This window comes from Peromyscus californicus, unplaced genomic scaffold, assembly GCF_007827085.1.
Source record: "Peromyscus californicus insignis strain IS unplaced genomic scaffold, ASM782708v3 Scaffold_14__1_contigs__length_90479793_seg_2, whole genome shotgun sequence".
Taxonomy (NCBI): domain Eukaryota; kingdom Metazoa; phylum Chordata; class Mammalia; order Rodentia; family Cricetidae; genus Peromyscus; species Peromyscus californicus.
Window position 1 is genome coordinate 36,032,472 of NW_026294436.1, and position 13,244 is coordinate 36,045,715.

A 13,244-nucleotide genomic window follows, 5' to 3' on the forward strand; every position below is an offset into this window, starting at 1 on the left:
GCAGCTCAATATCACATATCTATAAATGGCCAACACCCAAAGAAGACATTGTCACATATTTGCTGTGTTTTCCGTAGCCCACTTTTAAAACAATGAAATAGCTACTCTTTCTGAAATAGTGTCAAAAATGAAATTTTAAAGTAGCAGTGATTACACTATGGTGAAAAAGACATAAAAAATAGAAACCATTTCAAATGTAGGTTAGCTTTTATCTGTGAATGATTCTAAACACTGATCTCTGTGTTTAAATTGGTCTGTGTTTAGTTATAGGTGGTCTAGCTCCTATAATTAACTATTTTCACAGTAAATTACTCTTTAAAAGAATGAAGCACATCATTATAAAAATATTATAAATTCTTTTCTATTCATATGAAAACCTTTTTTGTTCTTTTGAGAGAAAACAGTAGAAAAGTAAAGCATTTAGTTCAACAAACATTTTGTGATATATTATGATTCTTCCCAAGAATTTAGAGATAAATTAAAATAATTATTTATTCAATATTTGTAGCTGGTAGAGAACACTTTAGAAAGTTTTATATGGAGACAACATTTTAAATATTACTTAAAATTATTCAGATGACTTCTTGTAATTTAAAAACTACAAAAGCAAGTCATGTTAACAAAGGCGGCTGGAATGGACCATTAAACCCAGAAGCTTAAACAGAGGATGCTGTAAGTTTGTTCAAAGACAGGGAGGGGTGCACGGCAGGGGGACGGAAAACTAGACACCTCTTTCCTGCCATTTGATAAAACTGTTCTCTAAGGCCAGAGTGACGGCGCATGCCTTTGATCCCAGCACTCAGGAGGCCGAGGCAGGCGGATCTCTGTGAGTTCGAGGCCATCCTCGTTCCAGGATTAAAAGAACTGCCTCCTTACCTGTCGCCTCACAAGTCATGGTAACACTCTGTTTCTCTTTAATCTTCACGTCTTCCAATGTGTTTTCACCCACAATATGAGGAGGAACTAAAACAAACACACAAAACCACGGGGAAAGTAAGTTACAGCTCGAACAGCCAGGCTGTGACGTAAGCGCCTAAGCTTTAAACAAATCTTCATTATCTAGTGACTAGAATGTCAAAGCGTTGTTTTTATCAATTCTAGTTTTCACTCGCGCTATAAAATTGTTACAAACCCAATTTTAATGAATGAAATTGTAATTTAAATCATAAATATGAATAAAATGTGTAGTGGTTATATTTAAAAGTTAATTTGACACTATCCCCAATCCTGTGGAAAAGGAGTTGCAAAGAAGGATTGTGTGAATTAGGCAGGCCTGTGGACAAGTCTGTGGAGGAGTGTCTCAATTACGTTAAGTGAGGTGAGAGGACCCACCCACTCTGGATGGCACTAGTCCCTGGGTTGGACTCCTGGACTCTGTAAGAGAGGACAAAACCAGCTAAGTTATACATATAGGCATCTAGTATCTTTCTATTCTTGACTGTGCATGTAAATGATTTCAACTTTCTGCTCCCTTGACTTCCCCATGGTGATGGGCTGTGACCTCACATTGTGGTTTAAAATACATCCTTTCTCCCCTAAGTTACTTTGGGTTGCTTTATCACAGCAACATGAATTAAACTAAGACAGAATGTGTCCACAAACTAATGAGTAAGCGCTCTCATTTCAAGCAACCACACCATGTCTTAGAACATTTCTGAGCAGTTGTGAACTGGCACCACAAGGCAGTTTTGCAGTTGAATCGGACTCATTTCCTCCAAATAATTGTAATGCTGAACCCTTGCCAAGAATCATAGTCCAGGGGCCAAAGACCACATAGGTATAAATTCCAGCTGTGAATAAATTTGAGCTCTGTGTCCAGAATGCATTGAGGCCAATTGGATTTTCCCTTTACATATTGCAAAGTACACAAGTACCTAATACTGAGAGTCCAAACATTTTCCTCTCTTCACCAGCTGCATTCCTTACAATACAAGTATACTGGCCAGCATCTTCTGGTCTGGTCTGCATCAACCGCAGCATCCTGCCTCCTGGAAAAACAAAGCAGCAGATGACTTAAAGATAAATACAGTTCTGGGTGACACCAAGTGAGAAATGAAGTTTTGCAGAGAAGGTAAAATACTACTGTGGTTGAGTATGAAGTTATAGAGGCAGAGGGTAGGAATGGCCGGAGTATGTATAGTGAAAGAGGTGTCGGAAATGACAAGAGGCGAAGTTGGATGAGGTTGGCCAGGTTCTGTGTGCCCTTGGATGTTACACTGAGGAATTTAGTGCTTGCTGAAGGTGAAGGAGGGAGCTACATGCGTAAAACAAGCTCACGATCTGATTTGGTGCTTTCACAAGTCGGTGCTGACCTGATGCTCGGGAAAGACTGTGAAAAGGGCCTGAACGATAAAATGGGAATGCCAGGAGGAGGACTAGATTGGGGACCCAGATTTGGGTGACATGGATATAAAAGGGAGATGAAACGATGAAGATGGACTGACTGGCAGCTATCATGTCAGCTTCTTGGAAATCCTGGTGTCATTAATGACAGGATTATGGGGTCACCTCAGGCACGGACACAATGCTGCCTTGGCTCCTTTCTGTATTTTGAATTTCTGTGTTTTCCTTGAGGAGGAAATGCACACAGACTGAGACATGCTGAAAGACGGAATCTGGCAGGAAACTTCTATTAAGGATGAAGGCAAAGGAGTCAGCATGTAAGATGAAGCACAGCCTTTTGAAAACAAATCAGCACATCGGAAGTAGAGACCTCCGAATGACTTCTGAAAAATCTCAGGGAAAAAAAGTACCCCTCAGATTTATAAAAACTTTTTAGGTGGGCATATTTTTGCTTAGCACCTTGGATTTGTACTAAAACTTCTAGTGGATACATATAAAATTCTCACTTAAATAGTCACCTGGATCTGGCTGAGGAGCCACCATCTGCTTTCAGTTTAGAGGGAGACAAGACGGCACTGCGACTTGTCCAACCAGCAACTTCTCCTCCCTCAATTCACCAGAAGGCGAATTTAGCAATATCTTATTTGAGAAAAGTTAAGCGGATGTCTTGTACTGAAGTGTGTTTTTCCCAGCAAAACAGAAGTAAACAACATAAACAGGGTTTCCTTTTTAAACACTTATGTCAATTTGGAAAGGAGTCACCCACTGGTTGCTAGCTCAGATTAGTGAGACTGCAGTTGAGGGATATTAAAGTGATACAACGTTTATGAATCATTACTGGGTCCACAATCCTTAGTCAACTAGGCCACACCTTTGCTTCTTGATCCTCTCACATAATCTTGTGAAAACCTGAAATGAGTATGACAGCAATTTACACTTATATCAAGATATGTCTAGCTTCTACCAGATTTTTATGGCAGTTGCCTATTCTTGGCAGATAACTCTCTGACAATGGTAGGGCTGTCACCAAAGCCCTGCTTGCAGACAAGCCTCAGGAGGATTAGTCTTCACGAAACAGAAGTGTGCAGCAGAGTAGCAATGAGCAAGTCACATGTCATTCATCTGCTTCTCATTTATCCATCACACAAAACACATGCAGATTGTAAAGCCGAACGAGTCCTTTGGCAGTCATAAGGTGAAATACTTTGAATGTGCTTTGCTCAGGGATCTCCAGCTGCTGGTCAACCAAAACAAAACTAAACAGAACCAAAACACCACTCCTGTAAATGGGTAAGAAGCCAGCCGGAGCACTCTGCCATACTGTTTTCATTTCTTCAATTTTTGATGCTATCGCATTTAATAAATTCAAACTTTCCAGACCCGAAACTACTTTAAAAAAGGAAGATAATTTTGAGAAGACAAGATAATGTGCTCAGGCTTTTGGTAGCCAAACTGTAGAAAGAAAATATTGGGCACTACTCTCTACTTCGTAAGGACATGGAGATAGGGTCCTATGAAATGAAAAGCATCACAGGACAGAGGAAGAACTTGGAGAGTTTCCCAAGATCAGGATTGAGTATTGGTGCTTTAGCAAACACTGTGTGAATAACTTAACATGATATAAACTCACTTCAGTTTAATAAAAGCCACAGGACACAGATGCTGCCAGGGTTAACAAAGCTGAATAACTTGCTCAAAAGCTGACGAAAGATTGTCTTTTTAGTGTATGTGACAGCCATTATCAAAACAGGCCGACTGTAGATTTCTTGTGACATGCCTCAAAAACCTTCCATCCAGGCTTACACAGACCTATGGGTGATAAGATATCCAGGTTTTCCTACAAAATTATCAGAGGCTGAACTAGTGATAAGGTCACAGGACCCAGGGAACTCACTTCCTAGTGATATAAGTACCATTCAGACAAGTCATTCGTCATTTGGCATTCTTAGTACAAGGGGAATGTTATATGATGCTAATAAGACAATGCCAACTCCTTTTTAGGACAGGAGTTAGGAGATTAATTTAAAAGTTTTCCTGATGTTCATATACCCTTCTGTTTCAAATATGTTTGTGTAATATGATGAGTAGGTATCATAATAAGCGCCTAGATCAGAAAGAAAAATGAAACAACATAAACACTGAAAATAAACTAAAGAGAAATGATGTTCACACGAAGCCAACCAGATAATCAAGCTATCCGAATTGTGAATACCTGAGAGAATTTTCACAGAACTGCCGAGGCTGACGGGCCAGCCATCTTTAAGCCAGGTTATAGAAGGCAGGGGGATGCCAGAGGCTTCGCAAGTCAGGGATACGGAGCTCTTCTCCACCACACTGATATTCTCAGGGATTCCTTGGTTCCCTATGATGCTTGGAGGGGCTATAAGATAAAACCAAAGTGACTGGAAATAGAAAAGAAGGAAGCCAATGCATAATCCTTGACAGCTTACTTCCAGTAAGAGCCTTCCATTTCCTTGTTAATAGTAATCAAAACAAGCAATCATAATAATGCCACCACTGAAAATAAAAATGTATGTCACTGCTGTCCAATTTTGATTAATTTGGCCTTGCTATGCCAGCAATGGTGAACCAGTTTATGAGTTAGCCCTATTTTTCTGGCAGATTTTTAATAAAAAATTCACAACCTTCTTATAAAGAGGATTCTGTAAAAATTGTTATAATCTTAAAAATTCAATGTATTTGACAAGATATTTAGTATTAATTTCCTTTTTTATCCTGTTCTCCTCATCTTTGGCATATACACTGGCTATAAACATAAGAGACTAACACTAAGCTTCAACCATTTCTGTTTTGTTTGTTATGAGAAAGAGTTTCATTTTGTAACTCACGTTAATATGGAACTCCCTATTGAGTCAGGCTGGCTTTGAACTCACAATCCTCCAAATGCAGCCTCAAAAGTTCTAGGATCATAGACATACACCAGCAGACCTAGGTTTATTTGTTTATTAATGGTATTCAAGCTGTAAAATTTGTGTCTATTAAAATTCCCATTGCTTCTATAGATTTAAAAATTATGCATCCAATTGCATGAATGCAAATAGCTGACTTTGAATGTGCACAAAGTCTGGTCTCTTCCTGCCCCAAATTTGTACTTTATTCCTTAGAATCTTAAGTCTGACTTTAATACAACTCATATCGAAGGGATACTGAGCAGCAAACTTTAAAATAGTCTTACTTAAGACTTGACTTTGAAAATTGTATTATTAAAGGATTTAGCCAGATGTGGTAGTTAGTGCATGCCTTTAATCCCAGCACTAGTGAGGCAAAGGAGGTTGACTGATGTCAGCCTCATCTACATAGTGCATTCTAAACCAGCTGATTACACAGTAAGAGCTCGTCTTAATTTTTTCCCACTTTATTATATACATCCTCAAAAGAACACTCTGTGTGGTTGTCTCTGCAAGTAACATGAAGTCAGGTGTGGAAAGTTAAATGATGAGACTAAATAAGTAGCAAATATGTAGAAAAGGGTGGGCTCTGTGAAACACGGTCTTGCACTCACAATCTCACACTAGCTGTAGTTACCCGCACAAGAACTACACATGATCAGGCTCGTCAAAATTCATACACAGACGATGGACATAACTCCAGGCTACGCTCCTTATTGAGGAGCTATTGGCAGTCAAAAGCTGCTGAAAGGGAGAATCATTATTCTTGGAGGGTGTGGCCAATGGAAGCTTCCCAGTGCTTCACGGTACCACACCATGAACATATGGGCAGCACTAATTGGACTTAGTAATATTTCAAAAAGAAAAAAAAAAAAAGAAGTTAGGAGGGACAGGTGTTGGGGGAGATTCTGGCAGGGTTGGAGATGAAATGGACTATGGGATGTGTAAATGATCATATTTCCCTGTATATATGCATGAAATTCTCAAAGAATTAAAAAAGACAGATGGGATATAAAGAGACACCTTTTAGACATGAGGTCTATGCTCGCAGGTGCGGAGGTGCAAATTACTCAGGGTTCGAGAATCTGAGCTCGCTTTACCCAGCAGGGCTGCATAAGGGGATGATTTGACCACGGGCGTGGTTACCAGGTGTTTGGAAGGGTCTGCACTTGGCTGTGCAGTGTGTTTTGATCTAGCAAGGGGGAGGTCTTTTGGCCCACCCTTTGGCATTGTTATAAAAAGCCCCTTTGAATAAACAGAAAAGGCTACTGGGCATTGACCCAGGTCCTCCCTAAGCTGTCCTGTGTTTCTGTCTTTCTCCGCTTCGCTATATTTCTATCTAATATATATTTGGTTTTTTCGAGACAGGGTTTCTCTGTGTAGTTTTGGTGCCTGTCCTGGATCTCGCTCTGTAGACCAGGCTGGCCTCGAACTCACAGAGATCCGCCTGGCTCTGCCTCCCGAGTGCTGGGATTAAAGGCATGCGCCACCGCCACTGGGCTCTAATATTTTCTTATCCTTCTCTCCTCCTCATAAGAACCCTTGAAAAGGTGGGAGCTGGCCTCGAACACCCAGGATACTCGATTGTATCATCCTGTGAACAGGTCTGGTGGTCCCCTCTCTACTTACCATGCACACTTAAGTCATATCTTTTGTCAGTCATTCCTGCTACATTCACAGCAACACACACGTAACGGCCTGTGTCAGACACGTGAACATTCTTCAGCTGAAGGATGCGCCCTTCATCCAATATTTCCACTCCCTTTCCTGCGCTCAAAGGACGGCCATCTTTCATCCAGGTCACGGTTGGCTGAGGAATACCCTGCACCTCGCATTCCAAGGAAATACTCTTCCCACGGATAACGATAATTTCAGGGTGGTGGCTGCCGCTGTTGGCTATAGATGGTCGAACTTTGGGTGAAAAGACATAATGAGAAACAATACGGGAAACGTTTGCTTCACTTCTAATAGGAGTTAACACCTTGGACTGTCCATCTTGCTTCTATTTATAAAGAACTGTGATAACAAGGAATGCACCACCACACCCAGGTGATGTGGTTGGGGATGAAAGGCAGGGCCTTGGGCATGATAGGTAAACACTATAAAGTGAGTTACATCCTCAGTCCCAAGATAGATATGGTATTGTGTCAATATATTAGCTACTAAAAAAGACTCCAAATAACAGACCACATTATTATGTAATAAATTATTAGTATAATGAGAGAGAGAATTCTTCTCTGTTTTTAAGTAAAAGAAAACTATTGACCCAGGAGGCAAAGACTGCTGTATTCACTCATTTTGGGGGAAATAATACAGTAATTGTACTTATCAATTGTAATTCTTGTTTACAGAAGTGTTCCAAGTACTACAATGGATATGGTAGCTTAGGGCTTCTTAACTTATTTTTACTAGTGATTCCTCTTCACCTGATAAAGCTTTATGTGACACTGGATATACAGGAACTTAAAACAGATATACAAATCAAACACTTACTGATAATAAACCATAAAGAAACTTATTTTAAAATAGTTCTTTAGTATGTATATAATTTTATTGCTTTCTAAAGACAAAGGCAAGTATGCATATTAATGAGATGGACATGCATGTTTATTTTTATATAATTCAAGCCTTTAATGTTGAAAGAGAAGCCCTACAGGGGCTGGGCTCTCTTGATATAAAGTAAAATATTGACACCGTGAAGGAAGGGCTAGACAAATCCCAGAGCCTCTGTCTTGTTAGGAGTGAGAAGGTGACCACCTCCAGAGACCAACTGCTACTTCGGATGTCTCCTTAGGTGAAGAAGTAAACTGCCAGCTACAGCACTGGTAGCCAGTCAATATGTCTCTCTACCGCTGAATCTACCTAATCGATACAGATTAGAATTGGAAATGAGGCCAACTTGCACTCCTATGTGTGTGGAAAGGAAAATGGGCCAGGGTCAGTAAACCTGTGTTCTGGGGACAGTTCTGGGGACTATACATAAGCCACGTGACCTTGTTCAACCATGGGGAGAGTCTCTGAGTTTGAATTCCCATGTGTGTGATAGAGGCCTCAGTTCTCCCTCATGTAGAGATGCACATAAAGCACATACTGATGAAGTGACATAATGCATATCTTCAAACACTCTACAATGTTGCACAGGTTATAGTCTAAATATCCTTTTAAAATAAAATATTTTATGTTTTTTCAATATACTCTTGTGCTGGGGCTGTAGCTTAGTTGGTGAGCAGTCCTTGCCTGGCATGTATGAAGCATGTATGAAGCATATATGCTAGCACATGCTCGTAATCCCAGCATCAGGAAACGGATGAAGGAGAATAAGAAGCTAAAGATCATTGAACGGTGTACCAAGTTTGAGGCTAGCCTGGGCTACATGAGAACTTATCAAAACAAACAAGTAACAAAAACAAAAACACCATCAGCAACAGAAACTATAAAGTATAATTCCCTCCATTCCCTTTCTACACATTTCCACACCCAGCATATTGCAACCACCTTGATGTGTCTGTTACCGGCGAGATGATGGGGATGAATAGCTGTATTTCGGAATAAACAATCACCTGAAGGAAGCCCTTACTCTCTGGCTATGTCAGCACGATTTATACCATGGTCTGGCTGGTACTGTGAATGAACCTTACAGCTCGAAAGCAAAACGGAAAGGAAATATAGGCATCTTTAGAAGAAAATTGTGCCCGGAGCTTGAGGAGGTCAATAACTTACTGTACACTTGCAGATTATAGTCTTTATTTGCAATTCCAGCCACATTGGATGCCACACATGTGTAGGGTCCTGCATCAGCTTTCTCAGCAACTGAAATTTGTAACCGTCTGCCTCCAGATAAAATGCGAACTCGTCCCACAGAGTCAGCCAACACCAGAGAGCCTGCAATAAAACCCAAAATGTAGATTTTTTTTTTTTTTTTTGGTTTTTTCAAGACAGGGTTTCTCTGTGTAGCTTTGCGCCTTTCCTGGAACTCGCTTTGGAGACCAGGCTGGCCTCGAACTCACAGAGATCCGCCTGGCTCTGCCTCCCGAGTGCTGGGATTAAAGGCGTGCGCCACCACCGCCCGGCTCCCAAAATGTAGATTTTGAAGCAAAAAAATGTGGCTTTTATATACATGCCCAGAGAAGAACTTCTTTATTACTTACTAGTTTAAGTATCTAAAAGGTAGACAACCCTGTGAAACAATCCTTTTCTTGTGGGCAAAATGAAGAACTGGATGAAGTACAATTTTCAATGGTCTATTTTATGTTTAGTGGGCATGTATAAATATTTACTAATGAAATCTACTCAACTACAGACTTAACCCTAAAATATATTGCAAAACTTCCATAAGTGTAAAAAAATGTTTATTTTGGAAAATAATTTTAAAGACATTTGTAAAGAAAAAATAATTCTTTGAATGGCAGACTTTTGATGATTATAAATGTTTCATAATACATTTGATTAAAAGCAAGAACATAATGCAGAAAATAGATTTTTCTGGTGAACAGTTAGTCTGAAAATGATCTTCAGTGAGAAAATACTTAAATATCACATGCTGAAAGTTAATACAAAGCAATTTTGCTGTCTAGCATTTAGTACACAAACCCGAAAGGTTTCTGTTGTTGTTTGTTTCCTTTTACAAATTGACATGTTAGCCAAACAAAAAGATATTCACTCCGTCTATCTATCTATCTATCTATCTATCTATCTATCTATCTATCTATCTATCTATCTATCTATCTCTATCTCTCTGTCTGTCTATCTACCTATCTATCTATCATCTCTGTATCATTTAAACTTTTAGCGATGCAAACTGACCTTTCTTCTTCCAAGTAAGATTTGGGGGTGGAATTCCACTCGATTCACACAGCAGAGTGACGAGATTCCCTTCAATGGCAGTAAGTTGCACGAGCTCATCAGATCCATAAATACTAGGTGGTACTGAGAGGAAAGAAAAAGCATTGATCCTACAATGCTAGCGTCAAGTGGTTTTCCCTAACACTTTACACATAGCAGAAGAGGCTTCTACCCAAATGATGGAAGAGAACAAGCACGTAAGGTTGAAAGTCACCCCTAAAGAATACAGTCAGTTCCAAATAACAGACTCCCAAACTGTGACAGAAATTCTAGAACTGACATCCTCAGAATGGCATGGTTTATTACAGATATCTAGACATCGGCGCGAGAGTGTTGACACCTATCAAATGGAAAGTTAACCCAGACATGGATGCCCAGCCAGCTTTGCTATCTCAGATGCTGAATAGGAGTACATTAGGCATATAATGTCCAATAAAAAAAAAAGGCAAGGGGCTTCACCTAAGAGGCAGACATTCACTTATTCTAGATTGCACACCTTGTCCTTTATTGGTCTGCAGAATTTGACTGGAGCCCTCCAAGTCAGTCTTGATTATTAAGTTTCTCTCGAAGGGGTTGCAGCCAGAAGACACTAGCTAAACTCCTCCCCACCCCACCCCCGCAGGACACTGCAGTGTCATCCAGTGGTAGATACCCATTCTTCCAAGTTCCTGGGAGTTGAGTGGTCATGGAATCCTTTTCACGCCCCACTAAAGGATCAGTCCTTATTCAGCTACCTCTGTGCAAACAATTCTATTCTTTTGAAGCTCATGAGACCAGTTCATTTCTTTTTATCACATCTATGAATCTGCCATTCATCTGTTCACTGATTGGCTACTGAATTTGTTTTGTTCTTCCTCTTCATACCAAGTGCTCCCACCATTCTGTAGACTATCCACATGTATTGTAGCATATCCACATGAATAACAAGTCTAAATGTCATAGGTTCAGTTCTTCTGTCTGCTCTTCCCTTTCTCCTTCAGAGACGATACAATGGCCTTTATGTCATCTAGAAAATTCCTCCTATATGTTCATAAATTCAGCCATGGTTTAATGATTGCTCCATTCTTGCTTTCTCATTCAAGTTGTCCCAACTCTCAATTCACCATCCTAATTGAATATTTTTATCTCACAAATGTCTCCATATTCAGCTGTTTTCTCTTGATTCTCAATTGTCTGACTCTTTGCCCTTCTTATTGAGCAACATTGCCATCAACTATCCAACAGTCAATGAGTCACACAAAAGAAAATGACACAACCACAGATTGACACTACTCTAAGCTCATAATCTCCACTTTCAACTCTATCCTCAGCTACTCCTGGTAGCTTCTGGGAATATAAGTAGTTATAAATCTAATGAAGACTCTATCTAGATCTTACAGCAAAGTGATTCTTCACATGTCACACAGGATGCTCAAGAAGCACTGCCAAGCTTGATCTGTCTGGAATTGAACACAGCAGTCTTTGTTCCTTCCCAAAGAGAGACACCACCACCCACAAGCCCACCTGACTGAGGAACACAGACATGCAGCCTCTGCTCATCTTGATTCAGCTTCTTAAACACATCTAGAGTATATCTGCTTTCTTTACAAATACGTATTTGAGCACCCAGGTTCTCCTTTAAAACTCTTCAATGTGTTCTGCAACGCTTAGAATTAAAGACATTGAAGTTTTGTCAATCCATCCCCATTACCTTTCTACCACACATTTCCTCTCTTTCCACTGTACCATACTAGTCAATAATGAGCAATGTTGAGTTCACTGAATGAGACAGTGTACTTTAGTCCTTTGTATTGTTTTAATCCTGTTCACAGTTAATGCCTACTCATGCCTACAGTCTCAATTATAGCATATTTGAGCTTACAGTAGTGTCAATCTGTGGTTGTGTCATTTTCTTTTGTGTGACTCATTGACTATTGGACAGTTGATGGCAATGTTGCTCAATAAGAAGGGCAAAGAGTCAGACAATTGAAAATATTGGCAAATGAGATATTGAAATGATTGATTATGAAATCTAAGGTGCAGAGAGGTCAATAATCAAAATATGGCATATCAACACATATATCTTTCTATCTAACCTAAAACAGACCTTTCACTTAAACTTAACTAGTTAGTTTTCTAACCTGGACTCTTCATCTTTCTCATTAGCCACTACACATGGAATAGTGATGGAACAGAGGAAAGAATCCATATTTTTCAAGTGATCCTATCTCTGACATCTCAGGTTTCTCCACTATCATTCATTAGTATATTTATTGCACTCTACTTTCCATTGTTAAATCCCTTTTTTTCCAGAGGCTTTAATTTATATATAAGTAAAGGACATCTTAAAGTTTAAGTCTAGTGACTTCTCTGCAATATATAACATTGCCCATTAACTTATCCATCCACCTATGTACAGCTTATTCATTGCCCACTTTATTTTTCTTAGGACATCACTGTTCTTAATTTCCATGCAATCATTTTTTTTAAACATAACTTTTCATTGATTCTTTGGGAACTTCACATCATACACCCCACTCCACTCACTTCCCAGTCCCTCTGTATCTACCCTTTATCCTTGTAGCATCCTTTCCCAAAGGAAAATTTAAAAAGAAATAAAAATAGAAAATAAAAATAGAAAATACAATTTAAAATATTAGATAAAAAACAAACAAAAAAACCCATTTTGCTTCTCTGTGTTTCCCACCTCTTCATTCATCTTAGTGGCCTTAAGAGCTGAGGTGTATTCTGTAGACCATTTGTCTTAACAGCTTTCCTTGCAAATATACACTGCATAATGTGTTGTTGATCAGGTTCAAGGCCTCTGGCTTCTGGCACACCATCAATACTAGACCGTCACCAAAACTCCTCTTGGATATCCTGCTGTTACCTGGAGTCATGGAGATCCTGCAGCTATGATTTTGCAGGACCAGTTTCTTCACTCACTCCAGCAGGTCATAGATGGGGTAGAGGTTGGGGTGTGCCAACTCAAAGCCCTGGATGTGTGCCTACATGGTAGCTGAGTTGGTCAGTCTGGGCTGCTGGGACCACCCCTTCAGAAGAGGGACAGAGCTAGCTCTCCTATACCCATGGGGTAGGAGGCAGCTATCCTATGAAATACGGGACCAGCTTTCCAGTGCTGGGGTCATGGGGGAGGGTGTGCTGCAATCC

At 39.9% G+C, this 13,244-nt stretch overlaps 1 protein-coding gene across 3 annotated transcripts in view; it reads right to left on the minus strand.

Annotated features, from left to right (window-relative positions):
• Hmcn1 (hemicentin 1) overlaps positions 1-13,244 on the minus strand; it is a 442,580-nt gene that overhangs the window by 123,379 nt on the left and 305,957 nt on the right. For all 3 annotated transcript variants that reach the window (XM_052737150.1, XM_052737149.1, XM_052737151.1), the window contains 6 exons: positions 10,056-10,178; positions 8,973-9,134; positions 6,882-7,163; positions 4,556-4,723; positions 1,875-1,988; positions 877-963 (listed from right to left, as the gene is read on the minus strand). In XM_052737150.1, coding sequence (XP_052593110.1) covers positions 877-963; positions 1,875-1,988; positions 4,556-4,723; positions 6,882-7,163; positions 8,973-9,134; positions 10,056-10,178 — 936 coding nt within the window. The remainder of the gene's footprint in view (positions 1-876; positions 964-1,874; positions 1,989-4,555; positions 4,724-6,881; positions 7,164-8,972; positions 9,135-10,055; positions 10,179-13,244) is intronic.